General features: G+C 32.7%; 1 protein-coding gene across 1 annotated transcript; it reads left to right on the plus strand.

The window, feature by feature from the left end:
* Positions 1 to 2,422: 2,422 nt before the first annotated feature.
* Positions 2,423 to 9,185, plus strand: LOC127728902 (thiamine transporter 2-like). Its single transcript, XM_052236484.1, has 5 exons — positions 2,423 to 2,654; positions 3,973 to 4,623; positions 6,163 to 6,361; positions 8,391 to 8,532; positions 9,072 to 9,185. Exons 1-5 carry the CDS (start codon positions 2,423 to 2,425, stop codon positions 9,183 to 9,185), a joined length of 1,338 nt encoding a protein of 445 aa, XP_052092444.1.
* Positions 9,186 to 24,164: the final 14,979 nt, after the last annotated feature.

Consider the following 24,164-nt stretch of genomic DNA (forward strand, 5'->3'; position numbering starts at 1 on the left):
CCAAAACAAGTTTGATTTAAAATTTATATTTAAACAAAATTAACATACTTTTGATATAAAGACACTCTGGGATATAAAGGTTTGGATAAAGGGTTTCTGGTATTAAGAGGAGTCCAATGGACAATCTTTGGTGGAGAATTTCGATTTCGGCAAAATTTAATCCGATACTTTGAGTGGCATTTGCTTTTCTGTTTAGCATGCAGTGCTTCGAAAGAATAACAAAAACGTGCCTAAATCATGGTTAAGTGTCAAGGTAGTGTGACATGTCGTCCTGTGTTATTTTTTATTTAAAATTCGACATAGCTTGTCGAAAATGTTATCTTCTTGATTTAAAGCATCCATCCGCTATCTGAAGATGGCGATTTGCCAAAGAACGAATAGACCAGCCTATGCCTACCATTTTGCGACTTTTCTTGAAAGTAACAACATGAATTATTTCCCCAGAACCGTAATCTGAATTGCTTCTCCAAAACCTTAAGTCGAACTGCTTCTCCTTAAACGTAAGTTGTAAGTAGATGTACAACATATTTTTTGATACAATTGCTTTTGATTTTGCCATTTGATTATGACTTATATAGAAATTGACTATGAGGGTCGGTTGAAAACAAAACTTTACGACAAAAGAGATGATTTCAGCTTCCCAATTGTGAATTTTCATTTTTAAACCAAGAGTTCCAAATGGTGAAGTTGAAATCATCACTTTGTAAATTTTACGGACGCCATCACGAGTTTGTTGACCGTTATGGAATATCCGTTTCACAGATGATATCGGATATGTTCCTTACGTCGTAACTACAATCCCGTTCCCTTTTCACGAATGTGACCTACCGAATTAGACTATTTACCCCTATTTGTGACATTTTTACCTATTGTTTTTGTTTGTTTTGTTCACACATCGATGTCAATATAATGGAATTTGATGCGACTGTCATACAAGTGAGAGTTTTAGCTAGTTTTAAAACCAGGTTCAATCCACCATTTTCTACATAAGAAAATGCCTGTACCAAGTCAGGAATATGACAGTTGTTATAAATTCGTTTGATGTGTTTGAACTTTTGATTTTGCCATTTGATTGGGGACTTTCCTTTTTGAATTTTCCTCGGAGTTCAGTATTTTTGTGATTTTACTTTATAATAGAAACTGTAAAGTACTGAAGTACAAATTACATAAGAAATCCGTTGGTTGAGTACATAAGTAGCTTCCTTATTTGCTTAATCACGAACGGTGATGAGACGCTTTTTACCATGTGAGTCGCAAATGCCAATACAATATGCTCGCATGGTAAGAACATAAAACCTAGCAAAAATAGAGTTTTGCAAACTGTGTAACTGTCATGACAACAGACATAAAACATAAGTAAATCAAGTAGTTGCAGAAATCGGTTTTAGTTTTTTGCCATGGTGTTGTCAGTTTGACATGTTATCCATTTATGAGTTTGAATATCCCTTCTGTATCTTCCACCCTTCTTTTTAGCACAATTTTGTATGCTTGGGGTTTGGTTTTTTTAATTCGTGTCATGATAGTATAATATATTGCAGATCGTGGTCGTCATTTACATAACCTCTCTGTACCAATAGTTGTTATCATAGATATATTTATCAATATCCGTGTTAAAAATATGCCAGTTGATTAGAATTAATTTGGTAAATATTACCTTTTTTCAGTAAAGAGAAACCTTTGATTTTAAGGAAGGCTTATGTTAAAAGGGAACCGGTCGATATTCTAGGAACTGATGTGATATTCTGTGAGTAGTAGTTTGTATTTTGATTTAGATTTCAAATTCCTCTTGTATCATACATACTTTTAAAAATGAAAACAACATTTTATAAATTTCATGCGTCCGAAGCGCTTTTCTGGATTAACCTTTATCAGGAACGCTTGAAGCTGAATATTTGAAAGCCAAAGATGTATAAGAACCGAAGCAGTTAAAGAGCTATATGACCAAAAAAGGACCTAAAAATAATAGTAAAATTCATTTAAGGTCAACTTTGTCTAAGGGAGTTGAAACCTTAGTTTCTTAAATTATTCTTGAGTTCTATTACATCGTTGAAATTTTATGTTAAACTTTATTTATTATTAGATTACATTAATTTCATATTCTTCGTTTTGATAAAAACTTATATGAGCATATGAAGATATGTTAGATATTGGAATGAATAATTCTTCAGCGCACCTGACGAAGAAATCACATGCAGTTTTACTTTTTTACTTTAATATGGATGATCTTGAGTGATATGTTTGTGCGGTTTCTTTATTGTACTCTTTCCCGAGATGTTATGATGACTTTTGTTTCTTAAATTGTAATTGCATTTGAATTTTTTGTTTGTTCTGCAACACCAAAAGCATCAAGATTGTAATTGTGATTAGAGACATGCATAGTACTATATAATATAAGTCTCTTATTTTGTTTGAAATCAGAAATATGGACTGGAAGGTATTGACCTTTCTGGTATGTTTGTATGGCTTTCTAAAGGAGTACCGACCATCTGAAGCCTATTTGTCAGATTATTTAACTGGGCCATGGAAGAATCTTACAGTGAAAGAAGTAAACAATGAAATCTATCCTGTATGGACTTATGCTTACCTTGTATGGCTCGTGCCTGTCTTCCTTCTCACAGATTATCTAAGATACCAACCAATGTTGGCACTGGGAGGTACTTACATTTTATAAATAATTCATGTATCAAATGAAATAAAGGAACTAATATTCGGTAAATTGTCCCTTACACTGCCAAAAATAGAAATATAACATCTAGATATATTAAAGAGAGTTTGGACAGTTTCATATGGAAAATTCTTTTTTTGATATTTGAACATATAATATGACGAGATATGATCACAGAAAACTCTGGAAATAAAACATAGGTTACCGTGTAAGTTCGAGAAAACGGAGACTGATCCTTTTTTTAAATCATAGTTTTTTATGATAAAATTTATAATTATCATTAGGTAAACAATTAGAAACTTTTGGTTCAATAGCTTCATTGTAAGCAGCTACACTCTTTTTATGGAAGAAAAACCGAAAGTTACAATAATTATGCACGGCTCTACAATTAACTACAGGTTCTTTCTTTGTAAACAGTTTAACAAATATATCGATCTCTAAGGTAAATGTGACTGTCCGAAGTCAGAAGGCTGTTTAGCGGTTTCGTTTATTGTTCTGTCATACATCAGGTGGTGTTTTTTTTCCCGTTTAGATTGTTTCACATTTGTCATGTCGGTTCTTTGTATAGCAGACTATACGGTATGGATTTTGCTCATTATTGAAGGCCGTACGATGAACTATCTAGTAGTTGCTTAAATCCGATTTATTTGAACTCTGTTTGGTAGTTATCTCATTGGCAATCATACCACATCTATTTAATTTATATAACTGTACCATATATCCTTTACTTCATGTACATGGGATGGTTTTGTCCAACATTGAATAATTTAGTGGATGACATCATCTATACAACAGAATGATCCTGGGTTGTATGAACTCTAACATTTTTTATTTTTTTTTAGCATTTAAATTTGATTCACATCGTCCCCTTAAGTACCAAATAACAGTTACCCTGAAGCCAGCCTTCGAATGCTTGTGAAATCGAAATTTGACATATATAGCACTAAAACGTTATTTGTATTTTTTTTAATTCTAGAATCCAGTCGAAATGGCAGAATATACTATCAGGGAAAACTGTCATCAAGACTACAGGACTATTTCAAACTATTTATATCGAAATAGACGTTTTGCAAAATTATTATAAACGGAAACATGGTTTTTCTCAGTTTGTTTGTGAATAAAATTAAGACAGTGCTTACTGTATAACGTTACCATAATACTATTATCGCTTTTAAGGTTATTTTTTGCATAACATTTGTATCAGTAATGTATTATCTTTGTATTATAATTTATACACTGTTTTCAGAAAAAGGCTTAACCATTAGACTGCAATATGACATTCCAGGTAAAATCATTTCTTTTAACAGGTGTAGCTTACATTGCAACTTGGTCACTACTGCTTTGGGCACGTGGCGTTTTGGCAATGAAATTCATGCAAATAACTTTTGGCTTGGTGTCGGCAACAGAAGTAGCTTACTATTCTTATTTATTTGCAATGATTTCTAGTGATCGTTTCAAGATAATAACAAGTTTCACAAGGGCTGCAACCCTTGCTGGTCGTTTTGCAGCGTATTTGACCGGCCAGTTGCTTGTATCCTTCTACTTGATGGATTATCATCAGCTAAATATAATATCGTTTGTGAGTGTTTCGCTGGCTTTTCTTTTATCTTTGACTTTTAAAAGACCCCAACATTCTTATATTTTTCAAACCGAAGAGAAACAAGTCGACAAACAAGACTTTGTTGAGATAGAATTGAACAAGATTGGATTATCAACGAGTCAAGAAAATTCAAATGATCGGAAAAATACTTTGAAACGAGGTTTCGTGTTTTTATTGAGAGAATTAAAGACATTATATTCCGATAAATCTGTATTGATTTGGTGCTGTTTTTGGGCCTTTGCATCATGTGGACATCTCCAAGTGTCGAATTATATCCAGAACCTTTGGGAAGTTATAAGTCCAGCTAAGAAAGGAACAATTTATAATGCAGCAGTAGAGGCCTTTGGAACTATTATAAGTAAGTTTCTGATAAATTTATTTCCTTTCAATAAGAAACAGAAGACACAAAAGGAACCATAAAAACAAAACTCTGGATACGACAATTAGAACATATTCGTGTGCATCTCTGATACTTAATGCGACATAAGAAGCGACATAATGTGCATAACACTCGGTGCTGTCGGACATACGGTCGATAGATTTACAAAGTTCGATGGAGCATGTTTCACATTTACACATTATGTGCCATAAAAATATAAACTTGAAAATACAGGTGATTGAATTCAAAAATGTTCTATTACGTAATTCTGATCAATTTATTAAAGTCTGATACATAGTAAAGACTATTTCGCGTCTAGAGACGCCCCTATGACATGTGTCGGACACAACGAACATGTTTTATTATCAAATCCAATTTTGTTGTTGCTTTGCTTAATGAGATTCATATATTAAATTAGTTTCCTCATCACAATACTGACTTTTGGAATCGTATGTTTGTCGGTCCTTTAAGCCTATGATACATCTTTTTAGAAATTTACAATGAGGGTCGGTTGATAACAAAACTTTACGACAAAAAAGATGATTTCAGCTTCCCAATTGTGAACTTTCCATTTTTATGTAGTAACATTCCAGCAGCGCCTGCTTTGGAGTATATATCTCTCAGTTGATACGATATTCCAGGGCTTGCGTTTCCTATCATGATTTCCATGATAGAGGGTTGCTGCTCACAAGGAAGCTATTAAACCAAAAGTTCCAAGTGGTGAAGTTGAAATCATCCCATCGAAAATTTTACGGACGCCATCACTAGTTAGTTGACCGTTATGGAATATATGTTTCACAGATGACGAAGGATATGTTCCAATCGTCACAAATTAATCTCAAACCCGTCCTTCTTTTCCCCGATTGTGACCCACCGTATTAGACTTATCACCGGTTTGTACTTACATGAGTAACACGACGAGTGCCACAAGTGGACAGAATCTGCTTACCCTTCCGGAGCACTTGAGATCACCACCGGTTTTTGGTGGGGTTCGTATGGCTCTGTCTTTAGTTTTCTATTTTGTGTTTTGTATACTGTTGTTTGTCTTTTGGTCTTTTTCTTTTTTTGCCATGGCGTTGTCAGTTTATTTCCGACTTATGAGTTTGAATGTCCCTTTGGTATCTTTTGCCTCTCTTTTAGATTTTAGACGAGCTGAACAAAGGTTTAACTACGATCTATACTAATTGTTTTTGTCAAAAGCCAAGAGCTTGTATAGTCAATTGATTATCATTGTGTTACTGTTAACTTGTAAGAATTAATGGGAAATGAGAGGTAAACGTCAGTGAGACAGGAACCCAACGAAACAAATAAACTTGTGTCAGTATTTTGTATCAATTAATTGAAGAAACAAAGCTAACAATATATAAATGAAGTTTCAATGTTTTTATATATAAGGCTCGTAAATTTTCGTAATATTTTGCAATACAACTTTCGGTTTAATGTCCATCTGTATGTTTGTTTGTTTATAAATGATGTACGTGATTTGTTTTAACGTATATCTTTTGTTATTATAACTAGGTGTGTTGAGTGTGTTATTATTTGGATTCTTGCCTACTAACTGGTCACGCCCCGGGATTTCTGAAACAACGATGGCCATTGTTTGCTTCTTCAACATCATTGTTCTTATCATTATGGCACAGTCCACCAGCATTTGGGTTTGCTATGCATTTTATAGCGCATTCAGAGCTACCTATCACACAGTAATTACTTTAGCAACGTACGTCTTTATTCTATATATTTAAGTACTGTTTTATTCATTGTTTAATTCATTTCTCGACAAATAGAATGCATCATTAGATCTATAAAAGATGTATTCTAACATGTTATAGGGTTATATATATAATATGATTTTAATGCGTTTGTTGTCAGATTTAAATTAAATGTTTGAAGTACTAATTGTTTTTTTTTTTGGTCTGATTAGTACTAATTAATATTTTAGTCTGGGAAAACATGTTTATTTATAATTGTAAATAGAATTTGATCAAGCTTTCAATAACAGTGAATCTCTTAGACCCATTTTTGTGTTTTTTGTACTATTACCTTTTTGTTATTTGTTTGTGTGCGAAGAACCGATCTGTTGAGCCAATATCTTTTCAACTTATTTATTCAGTTTGTAATTATATTGCTTTCTTACACCAATCTTTAATGCACCATTTTCCACAGATGATTTATTGTTCCCATTACTTTTGGTTGATTGTAAGCTATACTGAACATGACGTATCAGTAAATTTTACTTGCATTGAGTAAAAGAGAGGCGAACGATACCAAAGGGACATTCAAACGCATAAGTCGAAAATAAACTGACAATGCAATGTTCTTTGGTTTGTCGCCTTGGCAATCAAACCACATCTATTAAGTTTGAATGTATTTATAAAAATAAGAAGATGTGGTATGATTGCCATCGAGACAACTCTCCACAAGAGACCAAATGACACAGAAATTAACAACTATAGGTCACCGTACGGCCTTCAACAATGAGCAAGGCCCATACAGCATAGTCATCTATAAAAGGCCCCGACATGATAAATGTAAAACAATTCAAACGAGAAAACTAACGGCCTAATTTATGAACAAAATAATGAACGAAAAAGAAATATGCTACACAGCAACAAACGACAACCACTGAATTACAGGCTCCTGAATTTGGACAGGCAGATACAGAATGTGGCGGGGTTGAACTAGTTCGAAGGCTTCAACCCTCCCCTTAACCTGGGACAGTGGTGTAACAGTACAACATAAGAACAAACTATGAAAATCAATTGTAAAAGGCTTAACTCATCAGCTGGATACAAATAAAATACATCTAACAAAAACACAGAGTGGACGTGGCAGGGTACTTATACATCCCCACAACAAAAAGACATTAAGTACAGATCTGAGAGTACTCGCAGTTACTGACAGCTAGTTTGAAGCCAATAACAACTAATAAAAAAAAATCATGCATCTAAGACTAAAATATCAATCAGTACACATCCAACATCCAATGGATTTAGTGTAAAGACGTCATTAACAGTCAGAGAAAAACATGACCTTGTGCAATGCGAAGATACAGGTATCGACAGATTGTAGAGCCATGAATATGCATATGTATATAAAAGTAATATTTAGTTTGATTTTAATTCACTGATAACAAAATCAATATTAATACCAATAAAAACAATATTCAAAGATCTAATTACAGTGTTGAATTGGTAACCTTTTAGTTCTAAATTTCCGGGCTCGGTAAACAACATCTCCGTAAAAATTAGGATGTGCTATCCCGTTTGAAATAAGTTTTCTACAGGTACAACCAAACTTTAAAACCAAATCTTTATATCTATGGAAGAATTTAGTAAAGGTTTTAAGTAATTTGTGGTAACGAAATCCCTGACTTAATAATTTACCAGTAATACATAGATTACGTTCATTGAAATCCAAAACGTCACAACAGACATAGTCTTGATCGTACACGGAAAGGTTGGTACATAAACATGTCTGTGCCCACGGAAACTGATATCATAATACAAAAAAAAAATATGTTATATACGTCCATGTGCAAACGGATATTGCTTGTGGTTTGAATAGAACACTACAATATTGTTTCATGATTTTGTCTGTGTAACGGGAAGATGTTATAATAGCACTTCTTAACTTCGAAGAATAAAATATGGTATACATTTATTTATGTATCAGCGTCTTTTATGTTTTCACCATAGTTAATGAAAGACATTCCCATCCAATGCATTTCTTTTCTCTTTCTTCTAAAGGTTACAGATTGCAAAATCCCTTTCCAAACAGAGATATGGCTTTGTAATTGGAGTGAACATGTTTATATCCCTTAGCGTTGAAACGCTACTAACAGTTACTGTTGTTGATAAAGCTGGTCTTGATGTAAATGTACGAACACAGGTATTTGTTTAGAAATAATGTATAAGAATTCGGGATTTTAATGCAATGATAATTACAATTGTTACTAAAAAATTAAACGTAAAATATCGAAATATTACAGTGCACCTGACATGTGTTTGTGGAATAACCTACTCCAGACATGATCGTGACCAAAAGTCATGCAGTCCCGTTATAGCATTATGGAAATAAACAGATTATTCGGAATTGCGATTGATTGTTATTTCATAGTTTCGTTTTAGTTTTGTTTAGAAAAGCAAAGGATATGGGGTATCCATAATCAGTACATTGTTTATAAATTTTTATTAGAGAGTTTATATGAATATATAATTTGAATATAAGAAAAGCAGTCCTATGTCATAGTTAAAGGCGCTTAAAACTTCAAAGCAATACTATTCGTTACTATGCAATTTCAAAAATTTTAAATCTTAAACGCTGAGATTGTCACCATCTACGAGCTAAACATCAACCATATGCAGATTAATTCTATTTTAGATAAAGGATTATAGTAAAACTTTTCTAGGAATTTTTTTCTCTTTTAGTTCATGGTGTATGGTGGATATTTTGGTGTTATTGGGTGTGTGTTCCTAGCAGCAGCATTTTACGCTGTTTACAAGAATGGTTGTTCTTACAAAGTCAATCGGCCAGCCGATTAACTCAAACTAAAATGGTTTTATATATCCAAAACCAGTTAAAAGTTTCTGAATTTTGAATATTTAAGAGATTAATAATATACTGAAAAATGTACATTTTTTTTAATATATTTTTATAAAACAAAAAAATGCTAAAAATCGTACTGACTTTAAGGTTAATGTAATACAGTTTTAAAATGTTTACATGTTTTTGTATAATTTTGCATCGAACGTTTTTAACCAGAATGAATTGATTTGTCGCTGAAATGTTTAAACCTATTTGAGATAGAATTTTGGTTTTAGTTAAGATTGGCCTTCTAAACTATATCTGTTGAATAAAGACTGAATAAATTGCAATATTGAAACACAATTGCAGTATAGAGCAATTTTAACCTTTATTATTTGAGCAATTGCTTCTAGTTTAGACATCATATTGCATTACACGAAAAACATACACAGAAGCTGTGGTACTGAGAATTTTAGGGAAACTGAACGATTTTTTGAAAATGGCCCTTGTGTGGAATAAATTCAGGGGAGAGTAGTCAAATCTCTTTGAAACAACTATAACTAAATTGTCAATATATTGTATATAATGAAAATATAACCATGTTTTGTCTAATATATTGGGTTTGCATGGTAATAAGAGGCATGATAAATTTAACGATACCAGCTTTATGAATTTAAATGCACTAGATGCGCATTTCGACATTTATGTCTCTTCAGTGATGCTCAATGCTAAACTAATTGATGTTCGTGTAAACACATCTATAGGTTTAACTTAAGTTCCATATTGATCACCTTATGTGCATCATAGCACTAAGAGGATTAAGTAAAATAAGAAGGTTCCTTATCACAAAATATGACAAAACGCTTCATGGGAACAAAGTCTTTAACAACATGAATCACTGCAAATCTGTGTTCTCCGAAAGGTTAAACGGTTCCAGTTCCACTAATTGCATCCGTAGATTTGAAAATCGGTGATAAGTAAAATTCGATATCACAATCGAGGAAAAGTGGATAGGAGTGTCATCTGTGACAGGAGTATTCAATAACATTTAACTTAATCATAATGGCGTCCATAAAACATATATGGATAATCTTTTTCGGCTTTTAGTCACAATGGTTTAAACTTCATTTTACCAAAGTTCTTTTTGATTTGAACATGTCATTAATAAAAGATCTAGAGAATATAAATTTTTTTTGTTTCGATATTCCGAACATTTCATGTATTTGTCTTAAATAATAGTGACAATACTTTACCGATGATCAAATCTCGTAAATCGATTAGGAAGAGACAAATAAAGGTAACAAACAAAAAACCGAAGGAATCGCATGAATTGTAAAAGGAGCAAGATCGGATGTCTTTACTCGAGAAATGTTAGTGAACCCCGTCACGTAAAGGCAGATCGAAGCAGATGTTCAAAGGACCAAAGAAAGTCTTAACGCATACAAAGAAGAGACAAAGCTTTCTTTCAGTTGCTCAATAGATGCTAGTCGAGTATGTGGTTCACATAATATATAACTAAGAAGATGTGGTATGAGTGCCAATGAGACAACTCTCTACAAGAGACCAAATGACACAGAAATTAATAACTATAGGTCACCGCACGGCCTTCAACAATTAGCAAAACCCATACCGCATACTCAGCTGGGCTTGTATTTCCTATCATGATTTCCTTGATAGAGAATTGCTGCTCACAAGGAAGCTATTAAACCAAGAGTTCCAAATGGTGAAGTTGAAGTCATCCCTTCGTAAATTTTACGGACGCCATCACGAATTGGTTGACCGTTATGGAATAACCGTCTCACAGATGATATCGGATATTTTCCTTATGTCGTAACTACAATACCCTTCCCTTTTCACGAATGTGACCTACCGAAATAGACTACTTACCGGATTTGAAATAACATAAGCAACACGACGGGTGCCACATGTGGAGCAGGATCTGCTTACCCTTCCGGAGCACCTGAGATTACCCCAAGTTTTTGGTGGGGTTCGTGTTGCTTCGTCTTTAGTTTTCTATGTTGTGTCATCTGTACTATTATTTGTCTGTTTGTTTTTTATTTTTGGCCATGGCGTTGTCAGTTTGTTTTCGATCTATGAGTTTAACTGTCCCTCTGGTATCTTTCGTCCCTCTTTTCAAATTATTTTGTTTAAGTGTTCCTTATAAAAATATATTCAGAAAAGCGATTCGAATGCACGACATTTATAAAGTGTCATTTTCATTTAATAAACATGTTATGCTTGAATGGAGTCAAAAAAAGCGGCATCTGCTTCCACACTCTTTAAGTAGATCTGTAGTGCTTTGTCCTTGTCTACTTGACCTTTGGCATAGGCCTCATCTACAAAGGCTTCTAGTTTCTTATAGCCAGTATACAACGGACTAAAAGACTTGTTTATCCAATCGGCATATGGCCCATAGTGATGCTAAAAAAAGGTATATTTTCATTAAACTAACTAAAAAAAAATCAACGCTGTATTTAGAAATTGACTTATCACAATCGAAATATGATATAATATGCAGATAAAAAAATGATAGATAAACTAACTGTTCGCCGTAGATATTAACATACATTGATATCTGTAACTTTGATGCTGCATATTGTACCAAACAAATGGCTTAAAATCTTGATTTAACCAATATCTTGATTATAATCCCCACGTGGTCAACAATATTGTTCTAGTTTTATAGCCATATTACATATCTATGAGTTGTTAATAAGTTACATTAAATAACTACCAAGGTAATCCTTTATTCTAGTTTATTTGTCAATAACTATTAATTTTATAACATTTTAGTAAACATATTAGTTTCTAGTAAACTTATTAGGGCTCCACCATGACCAGCTAGTCGGTGGTGCACTATAATAATTGCTTTGTCTGTTGGTCAATCGGTCATTGTTTCTATATAATACCATAACTCAACATGGCCTCTACGAATTTTCATAGTTTTAAAGCATAAGTTTTACCTGCATCTTTTGATTTTGTGAAAATTTGAAAATAAAATTGTGGTTAAACCTAATTTTTGGTAAAACTGACAAATTTTGATAACATATTGTTTGTACAAGGATTTCAATAATCATTGATATAATAGATATATAACATGCTATTCTTAATTGAATTGTGTGTAAACTGGAAAATAAGATTTGGTGAGAACTTAATTTTCGATAAAAAAAGATACATTTCGAGAATTATTTGTTTCTCCGCATCACACTTATTTGTGTAAGCAGGACCCGAACTGACAACCATTGACAATCATATCACATCTCCTTATTTTAATATTGCAGTTTTCTAGTTATTAATATTTGTCTTAAAATTATTTCCCTGTCTTGTCCTGCAGCTTTTTTGGACAAACAAAAAAGAAGTGATTTACATTCTCAATGTTTGTTACACACTGAGAGTAAGGGTCCACTATACTGTTAGCTGTGAAAATATCCGTTATAAATCTAAGAATAAATTTTTTCTTAATTTTATTAGCCATGTTTTCCTTATGTATGTTTCATTACAGTTATAAATACAGTTTATATATCTTTAAAAGAAGTCTATATTTGTTTAAAAGACTATATTTGGCTGACCATAATACTTACAGTTTGCGAATTTAATTCCTGTCCCAACCATGGCCATAAACGTTCACATGGAATAGATGATATGACAGTGTAAATTGGATCCTCATTGAGTGACACATTTAAATGATGATCAATGTAACTCTGGCATTCAGGTCCTACCACTATAGCTGATGCATTTCGAACATGCCATGTCATTGTCATACGATCACCAAGACTAGAAGCATAAATAGGCAAACAGTCTAACATATGACACTAGCTTTTTGTTTCAACATGTATATTTTTAATCACTTTCAGAAAGAACGCTTAGGGAGTTTGGAAGCAAAGGACGATTACATGTGTGCCAAATGTGGGGCAAGATCTGCTTATACTTCCATAACACCTGAGATCACCCCCGGTTTTATGGGGTTCGTTTTGCTCAGTTTTTAGTTTTCTATGTCGTGTTTTGTGTACTGTTGTTTGTCGTTTGGTCTTATATCGTTTTTTGCCATGGCATTGTCAGTTAATTTTCGACTTATGAATTTGAATGTCCCTTTTGGTATCGTTCGCCTCTCTTTTACATGTAGGAGGTTGGAAATATATAAAAGGATCCTAGATGAAATGAATAGTCAAAACCGTAGGTAATTTGAATCTCAGTTCATTAGAAAATACAATGTATGGTAAGAGCTTTATTTGGCCTCTAGGTGTAATTTCATGTGGTGCAAACTGTTGCTGTATGGCTGTTTGTAATAATATATACTTGTTTTCTGATGGGGCAAATACAACTGAGTTAAAGTAAACTGATCAACAATTGACTTGGATCACAAAAATAGAAGAAGGGAAAACTAGCAAAAATTGGTAAATTTGATATCGTATTTCACAAAATTAGCTGTCATCACATTTGTGACCACGAACAATCTTTTGGTAGACATTTAGAACCAAAGACTGTTCAAAATAATTGTAATAAAAAAACTAAGGGCATGATTATGAATTTAAATATCGAAACATTGAGAACTAGAAGGATTATACAAATTGTGACTACAGTCCACCTCCAATCAAATGGCACCCTTTATTACTAAGAGCCAACCAACGGTCAAAGAAGACCTTTTGGGACTGTTCATCACCAGTCAAAGAGCAATAACCGAATGGGACACTATTATTATTCCAGATTTCTTATTTTTGTCTCTTTTGAAATTGATTAAAATAAAAGTTGACGAAAAACCAGCATGGGTATGATAAATTCAAGTAACTACTGCAGAATTTTTAACCGTTACTACATAAACAAAAAGCACAATGTTTTTCCTTATAAACACGAGGAGGGGAATGAATGGAAACATTTCACTTAAGAACAAAATATATGTAGGACTCACATCCATGGTGGGTTCTAGATCTATGGCAGATTCCTAATCTATGGTAGATTTGACGTCATGCCATTCCAAATCTATGGTAGATTTTTTAAATCCATATCTATGCCAAATTTTCTTATGTAATAATCTATGGCGGATTTTGTAGTTTCCGAATTTAAGGCATATTTTCTGCAAATGGAGGACAAGTCAATACATATCTGACGAATGACTCGCCTTTAACAGGTGGATTTGTCCAGAAATCTTTCTTTCTCCAACAGAAAAGTTATTAGCTGAAAATTATGTAGTTAGGTATAAAAAAATCTATGAAAGATTTTGTTTATAGTTTCCAAATCTTAAGAAAGATTATTTGCTAAAATAGTACAGGCATTCCCTGTAATATAGCTAAAAAAAACGAAGATTATGGTAAAAAAAACCTTTAAAGAATGCCATAGAAATGAGAAAACAACCAAGAAAATAGCATAGCATTACAACAAATTATTTTAAGCCAATTTGCTGTCGCGATTAGGATAAGTAGCCGGTTTTGGGCGTCTTGTTCTTTCTGTTTTTGGTAGGGATATTGCACTTTTACATTGGCTTTTCACAGTCTACGTAAAGATCAAAGAGCAGCTTTGCGTTTTCCCTTACAACTGGAAAGACAAGACTTCGAATAGATCCAAAAATGAATGCTGTGTGAGATTTTCTGTGATTTATGGAGTGATGCTTTTTCACCAGGTCAATTAATTCCTCCTTTGACAGACATTTTCTATGTGGAGTGGCTAAGTCGTTACTTTTCTGTACAAATGATTAGAATTTGAATCGAAAAAATAGTTTTCTAAATATTTTCGACGACGTAATATGACGTTATTTGATTGTGATGGTATAGTCTACTCTTTTTCTCAAATAATTACGCAATTATAAAGTCTGTCATAGATTTGGAGAAAACAAAAAACTGCCATTGTATTATTTTAAATTGCATGGCGTTTGTGACGTCAAATTTGCCATATATTTGAAATCTGCCATAGGTCCAGAACCCACCATAGATTTGAGTCCTACATATATTTGTACAATGTTTAATATATTTACAGTGATTGCGTTAAATATTTAGAAATTTGATTTGAATATTCACTTACACATACAACAGAAACAAAAACCCAAACAAAAACATCAATAATGAAGTTACTGATTGATAAAAGAAAAATACACATTACCTCTTATACAATTTCATCTCGTATTCCAGAAATGTTTTAAGAGCACCATCACTTTGTCGACTCCAAGCCTTTTCGAAAGATTTAGAAACTTCCAAGCAGTATATTGCATCTTGAATAACATATTGACCTATAAAGTTACAATGAACACTATGTCTTTACTACGAAAGTATAAAATAATGTACTGTAACTTGTCATTCAATATCTTTCAATAAAAGAACAGAAACAATACTATTATAGATTTCTATTTTTTTTTACATACATTCATAAAAAGTAAAAAGACATTGATTTTTTTCCAACCCTACACATTGCTTTTAAAGACAATCTTGTAAATATTTCAGCGAAACATCAACCAAACGTAAAAAAGAACAAAAACAATATAACAAACATTTGGAGGTCAATATCCGGTCTTCAGCACACTATGTCTATACACTATGCCAAGCTCTACATCGGCCTGAGCATGAATAGAGTTTATATTATATGATGTTGTCAGAAACTCAAATGACACACACGAAACTTTAATATTGAAAATTCAAGATGTTTGAAGATTCAAACAAATACAGCGCCTTCATATGGAGTATGTATTTCCAAGTTGGTACGATATTCCAGAGCTTGCATTTCCTATCACGATTTCCTTGAGCCAGGGTTGCTAACAAGAAAGCTTTTAAAAGTGTTGAAGTTGAAATCACCAATTTGAAAATTCTGCAGACGCCATCACGAGTTGAATGACCGCTATTGAATATCTGTTTCACAGATGACGACGGATATGTTCCAATTGTGATAACCACAATCCCGTCCCCTTTTTCTCGAATGTAACCCACCGAATTAGACTTATCACCAGGTTTGTAATTACATGAGCAACACGACGGGTGTCATATGTGGAACAGGATCTGCTTACCCTTCACCTGAGATCAAACCCCGGATTTTGATGGGATTTGTGTTGCTCAGTCTTTAATTTTCTATGTTGTGTTTTTTATACTGTAAATTGTCTTTTCGTCGTTTTTTTTGTTTTTTTTGCAATGGCATTGTCAGTTTTTTTTCGATTTATGAGTTTTATATCTCTTTGGTATCTTTCGCCTCTCTTTCAAAAATACCCGTCCTCGTGAAATAAATTGAATATAAATTGGCGATTCCTGTATATATTTATTGACGAATAGCATTAAAAGATAAAATTAAAACAGAGCATCACAAACACAATATTGAAATATATTTTTGAAGAATATGAATAATATCAGCATGTTCGCAACTCAACACGACATAGTCAACTCAACACGACATAGTCAACTGTACAACTCAACACGACATAGTCAATTGTACAACTCAACACGACATATTTAACTGTACAACTCAACACGACATAGTCACTGTATAACTCAATACGACATAGTCAACCCAACACGATATAGTCAACTGTACAACTCAACACGACAGAGTCAACTCAACACGACATAGTCAACTCAACACGACTTAGTCAACTGTATTTTGGAACTATGTAAATACAATTAATAAAAAGACGACCGAACTGTTGAAGAACTACGTGTCAATACACGTCAATATTCATATTTCAATATCGCCAGAATTGTAGAAGTTTTTTCTATTTGTTTTATAATTTTTCTAGTTTTAGTTAAATTTTATCCAGTAAATCCGGCAATATAACCTAGCTACAAGCTATGATCAGGAGAACCATTGACAACTAACAATGAGATTTAAAACGTCATAATATTGACAGTGTAGTCTTCCTGTAGTGAATCCAAGATGTATCAAGAAAAATGCCTTTATTTCAGCTTCCACAAAAAATCCCTTTTTTTGTGATCGAAGCTTTGGCCAATTTATGTTATATTTAATCTCGCTGTTTTAAACGTTTAGTGATGACAATATTACGATCATTGACATCACTATAAACTTATCGAACTTACTGAAGAATGAATACTCAGAACAAGTTTTAAATGTTTTGTATTAACGTATTTAAGAAGCAATCAGAACATTAACACACAATAAAGAACAATTAAAACTAATAAAAAAACATGGAAAAGTCCCGTTTGTCATAAACTTTAGTTTTAAAATTGCATTGGGATTTTCTTACAAAAAAGGACAATGATCACATTAAATGTTAAAATTAGAGCAGACTTAGGTATGTGGTCGGGTTGTTGAATCTGAATTATTCCTCGTTTTCATTCTCTATTCTATATTACTAACCAAAAAATGTTGGATGCAGAGTCCCATCTCTAACTCCTGTCACAAAAGTGGTATTCAGTGATTTCATTCTAGCGTGTACTGTTTCACGCCATATCCAGTCACTCAGGTTGTCTGCCAATAAGAACTATGTTAGGTAACAAAATATCGAATATATCTATGGTACATATATGCATTGTGGCGCGCGACGACGCATGCAAGCCGAGAGATAACATTTGACATTGTCGTATATCAAAAGCATTCTTCTCATTCGCATATATTATATCACGGCGTCAGGTGCTTGAGGAAAATGAATTAAAATATCGGGAGAAATTTTGCGGTAAATTTCCCAAGGATGAAAATGGGAAGTACATTAAAAAAAGTTAACAGGATATCTTAAAATGAAAAAAAAACCAAAACTCAGGGATCCTCTGATATTTACAAATTCAGAGCGGGTATAACTAAATTATTTGTAAAACTTCCGAAAACGTCAAATCAGAAAACGTTATTTCGAAAATCAAACAATAAGGACATTTTTTCGGAAATTTTCCGCTACATTTTTTTATTGATCACGACAGGGTAAAAATCGGAAATTTGTAGAAACGAACCGGATTTTGAAAATTTAAGAGCCTAAATAATATCATCCGTGACTTTTTTTTTAACAATTTCAAATACATCAATAAAAAAATGAAAAAGTTATTCAATGACACAGTAACTTAGCTTGCAAATGTCACATGTTTTGGAAACATTTTTCATCGAAAAACGTCGTAAATCGAAAGGAATTTATTTACATTTAAAGGTAACATATAGATTTACATTCAAAAGAATTTTTGTTTCGGCTTAGAATGTTCATTTTGTCTATTTTATGTGAAAATACTCAAAACTTGTCAAATTCCATTAAAACTTCAGATTTAAACCGTTTTGAGAGGTTTATAAGTAGATTAAATGTTCGGAAATACGCAATTAATTCCAGTTAACGATCCTGGAATTATACAGACTAGCAGTGATATTGTGAATTTTGGTAAAGATTAAAAACCTTTAAAAATTGGATACTAGTAGGTGTGAAATAATTTCAAAGGGAATTAGACAAACATCTTACACTAAGTTTATATTAACACTTTAACGTGCAATCCAGAATTGACAAAGTTGGTGTGTTTCCCTCGGTTTTGGTTTGTTACCCGGATTCGTTTTCTCTTAATCGATTTATGACTTTTGAACACCGGTATACTACTGTTGCCTTAATTTATGGTTGTAGCCTTTGGATTCGGTATTCCTTAGCTAAACGGAAATACATCACGCAACACTTATTTTCTACATTTGTTTTGCTCGCCAGAAATACAGTTTGATTGTTTCCATTTCAGCGTTTTGATATTTTGTGTTTTAGGTACAAAACAATGGATTATTAGCATGGGGTCGTAGTACAATTTTGATTAAAATATCATGAATATTGATAAGAAAACTCATAAGAATATCTTAATTCCGGAATCAGCAAACAACTTATAATTTAATTGTTCAAGTAATTCGTACCCACTGTTAGAAATATTTGTATTCTTTTCCCTGGTTTGCCTTTTGTTTGTTTTTTTATGCCTGTCTATGTTAAATACATTATTATACTTACAAGAACACTTAATTCCTACAACAAATAAACATATACAGTTAATGTTGTTATCAATAATCGTTTAGCAGATCTAAACCTTCTTTTCAGTTTGTAACTGCGTAAAAGTCGAAAGAAGTGGCAGATACCAACATTAATAAAATAATGAACTTTAAAATAGTGTAAAATCCAGTAGGGTTTCTTTTACTTTCTTTTGTTATAACTTTATTTTTAACTCGATGGAAATTTTAAAGTTATCAAGAATGTTGCTAATTATGTTGATCCTGCTAGCTATAAAACCAGGTTTTACCCACCAAATGCCTGTACCAAGTCAGGAATACGGCAGTTGTTTTCCATTCATTTGTTGATATAGATTAACGGTTTGATTTTGTCAGGTTTTATGGACCTCCTCCTATTTCAATATACCTTGGGGTTCGGTATTTTTGCTAAGACTTTTTTTCTGTTACAATTTGAACTGCTTAAATTGACGTTTTTTTCTGATGAGGAACACTTGCAACTTTAATTTGGTACAATATGCTCAAATTATTTTCGAGTATCGATTCGCTTATTTCGCTTTACTGGAAGAATATATATGTTAGACCATCATTCTTCAATTATATTAATAAAAGGAACAATATATACCATATGATTTGTAATTGTAGAAAATAGCTTATATAACTTTTACAAAAATCATGTGAGAATTTTGGTTGTTTAAAAATTAAATCTAGTAAACCTATTAGGGATTAAAATAATTTCTACATTTTCATATTTAATTAAGGTTGCAAGGGACAAAATGTAAAACTGTCATAATACCATATATAACTTTAATTGTTAATCATTTTTTACTTCGGAATCAAAATGACCTCAAAATTGTAAAAAGACTGTCACACAGTTCAGTATTTATATCTGAACATGCACCTACAGTAAATTTTGAAACAAATTATGTCAAAATAACTTTAGAATGAATACATATACCTAAATAGTTAGTGTTCTCTTTCTGAACTTATAACCTATTTAGAATAAAGGGAGGTTCTCTTTCCGAACTTTAAAATCATTCAGAACAATTACTGTTAAAATGCCTCCAAATAAGAAAGAGGCGAACGTTACCAAAAGGACGTTAAAACTCATACGATAGGAATAGGTGGTATACTTTCCATTCAAACTGCTATCCACTAGCGACAAAAGGGACAAAAATAATTACTATTGACAAGACACTGATAGTAAGGTTTCAATCTTTCTATAATGTATTCTAGAAAGGCTTTTGCTATCAAGAGATAGACAATCAGATCTATAGAAATTGCAGGATTACCATTGGAACTTTTGACGTTTTCGGTTGCACTCGACCCACCATTTAAACATTCAGGTGTCTTTGGAGTGCCTGTCACTCCACGCTGTACTATTGTTGATGGTCTACGTTCGACATATTCAGGGTGGACTGAAATATTAAAAACACAGATTAAGCAAGAAATGTAAAATAAAGCATTTTAATATAATACGAATGCACATAAGGAGCATTGGAGATTCGAGGTTACAAATTCGACGTTCTATATTTCAAGCTTACAAACGGTTTGAAATTCTACGTTTGAGGTTTCATATTCAATATCTGATTTCGATAAATTGAGATTCGATATTCAATGTCAAAAATAGACACCATTAAGCCAACTTTTGAATATTTTGAATCTATTGGAGTCAATTGTGTATATTTCAAGCAACTAAAAATGTCCTGATTTCTGAAATGATAAAAAATCAAAGAATATCTACCAATTTTGTACATAGTGGGTTCGATTGATTTAGATTCCTATTAAATAAAGGCAACAGTAGTATACCGCTGTTCAATAGTCATAAATCGATTAAGCGAAAACAAATCCGGGTAACAAACTAAAACCGAGGGAAACACATCAACCATAAGAGGAAAACAACGGAACAACAGAAACAATGAACTGCAACAAAAACAAACGCCAACATACATAGAAACGGACTATTTAGTTTAAACAATATTTTATTTTCGAAAGTGCACAAAATACAATTATACAATATAAATACTGGGATTCGGAAACAAGAAGAACTTATATAAATCCGTCTCCCTTTAAAAAAATGACAAAATTAGGAACATAGTATAAGAAACTCGTATAATGTAATTTTCAATTCACAGTACTAGTACATGTTTATTCAGTGGTTTGCACGTTACTCAGAAGTCAGAAATCGAAAAATGTTATCAACTCATCTTTTTTTTATGATTGTGGTCTCACATGTAGCTGTGAAATATGTAAATGTTTCGAAAATAAGGTAAATTAAATTAAAGTTTTCAACATCTTAATCGACATAGAAATAATTGTTTATGAACCTAATCTCCCTGTTTCTAAAATAAAACTTTGTACAGCTTTAAAAATATTTTCGATTTCCTCATCACTGATGAGTTCACTACCTGATAATAATGTTTGTATTTTATATCTTGGTAGTGTAGAAATGGTTTGTGTCCTGATGAGACTATAATTATGACATTCTAGCAGATAGTGTTTGGTGCTCTCAACCTGTCCACATATACAGAAGCTGGACAGAACAATATTTTTCTGGAAAAGGTGTTCATTTAAGCCACTGCAGTTCAACCGGAGTCTGGCGTGAAGTATTTGGCATTTTCTACAACCAGTATTATAATATGTAGGGACTTTTTTAATATCTCGATTTATATAATTTTTAAGTGTAAATTTAGATGGCTTACATCTAACATCTTGTGGAAGGCTGTTCCATTCACGAATAACAGATGGTAGGAAGGAATTTTGATAAAAAGTAGTTCTGCAGTTCATATTTTGAACATTAAATGCCCTTCTAGTATTATAGTTATAGACTTGATAGAGTTGTTGAGGTACGAGACTACAAAGATAATTAGGAGCTTGATCATGAAACATTTCGTGAAATTTAATAACTTTATGTCTGGATCTTCTTTCACTCAGAGATACCCAACCAGTATCATTATAAAGTTTAGATTTAGAGCAAAGTTTGGTGGCACCTGTGACTATACGAGCCGCTTCTATTTGAATACTCTCTAGTTTGTCCTTTAAATAAATTGGTATGTTATCCCACACAGTATCCGCATATTCGAGAATAGGCCTGATGCAACTAATATAAATAACTTGTAGATTATTACGCGATAACTTAAACTTTAAACTCCTCATAAGATTTAAGCGCGGCGTAGCTTTATCAATAATATAGTTAACAAGACTTTCCCAACAGCCGTTTTCTTGAAAAATTAACCCTAAATGTTTATGTTCTTCAACCTCTTGTATCAGTGTATCATTCATATATATTGGTGGATGATGGGGTTTTGCTCTTTTTCTAGATATGGTCATGGTTTCAGTTTTTCTTGGATTAAAATTAACAAGCCATTGTTGAGACCATAAGTGAACTTTTTCTATATCAGAATTCATTAATTCAGCCGTAGCATACTCGTCCTCAACAGCTATATATAATGATGTATCGTCAGCAAAAAGTCTGATGTTGCATGATATGTCACATACAATATCATTTATAAATAATAAAAATAATGCAGGGCCTAAAATTGAGCCCTGGGGGACACCTGCTTTAATGCTATAAACATCAGAGGTCTGTCCTCCTATGACAACTCTTTGTCTTCTCTCAAATAAATAACTTTTAAACCATTTTAGTAAGTCCCCTCTTATTCCATATTTTTCTAGTTTATGAAGGAGGCCTTCATGCCAGTCTCGGTCGAACGCTTTACTGATATCACAAAACACAACTCTGATTTCCTTTCCAGAATCAAGGGCTTTAGCAATATCGTTGGTAATATAAATACGTTGATTAACAGTACTATCTCCAGGCATAAAACCTGATTGCAAGTGTGTAATTATTTTATAGCGAGAAATAAAATTAAATAAATATTTAAAAACACATTTTTCCATCGTTTTACCAATAAAAGATAACAGAGAGATTGGTCTATAGTTTGAGAAAATTTCTTGAGAACCACTCTTGAAACTGGTATTGCATTTGCTATTTTCCATTCAAACGGATAAATGCACAATTGAAGTGACTTATTGAACAACAGAGCCAGAGGATAGCTTAATTCGCGAGCCGCATATTTAAGAAATCTTGGACTAATGCTATCGAGACCTGTTGCCTTAGACACATCTAACAAGAGGAGTTGGTCATGAACTTCTTCTTGCGTTATAATTATATTATCTAACGTATGAATGATGTCATCTAAATTTAATTCTGGGATATTTGTAGATGTGTCATCAACGCGTGATTGATCACAAAAATAACGATTAGAGGCATTTGCTTTATCCTTATTATCGTCTAAGTAGGTATCATTTAATAGGATTAGTGGGTTGTCTGAGGATTTGGAAGGAAGCCCAGCCAAGTTACGCAATTTTTCCCACCAATTCTTAATGGAATCTACGTGTGAATCTAATGATTCACATTGTTTTTTTCAAAATAATGGATTTTTGCTAGTTTATTCAAATTTACACATTCATTCCTAATTTTCTTAAAGTTTCAAAAGACTCAGGAGTATTGCATGTTTTGGCTTTTTTGTGCGAACGTTTCCGTTTACGAATTTGTCTCCTGATAAATGATGTCATCCAAGGAGGATCCTTCGTGCGAACAACAATTAATTTACTTGGTATATGCTTGTTAGCAACATCTAGAATTTTTTGTGTAACAATGGAGACTGCATTATCTAAATTCGTATCAAGTAATGTATCCCAGTCAACTTGTCTTAACTCCTCACAGTAGCGATCGTAGTCCCCTTTTTCAAAATCCCAAACCTTACGTTTAAATTTGGTGTATTTCGGTTTGTGTAAATTAAGTATTCCACTTACTGGACAATGGAACCTAGTATTTGCTTCCAAAATATTTTCACTCACTTCGTGATATGCAAGAATATGGATATTTGATAACAACTGCAATATTCCTGATTTGGTACAGGACATTTTAAGAAAAAATGGTGGATTGAACCTGGTTTTATGGCTACCCAAACCTTCCGCTTATATGGAAATGTTGAAAAAAACTACTAAAATGAAAACACTACTCGACAGGAGTACAGTACAAACAAACGAACACTCAGCACAGAGAAATACACGAACAAACAATATAATAGTACATTACAACATTAAAACAGCAGAATAAG

This window comes from Mytilus californianus, unplaced genomic scaffold (genome assembly GCF_021869535.1).
Source record: "Mytilus californianus isolate M0D057914Y unplaced genomic scaffold, xbMytCali1.0.p SCAF_2, whole genome shotgun sequence".
NCBI lineage: Eukaryota > Metazoa > Mollusca > Bivalvia > Mytilida > Mytilidae > Mytilus > Mytilus californianus.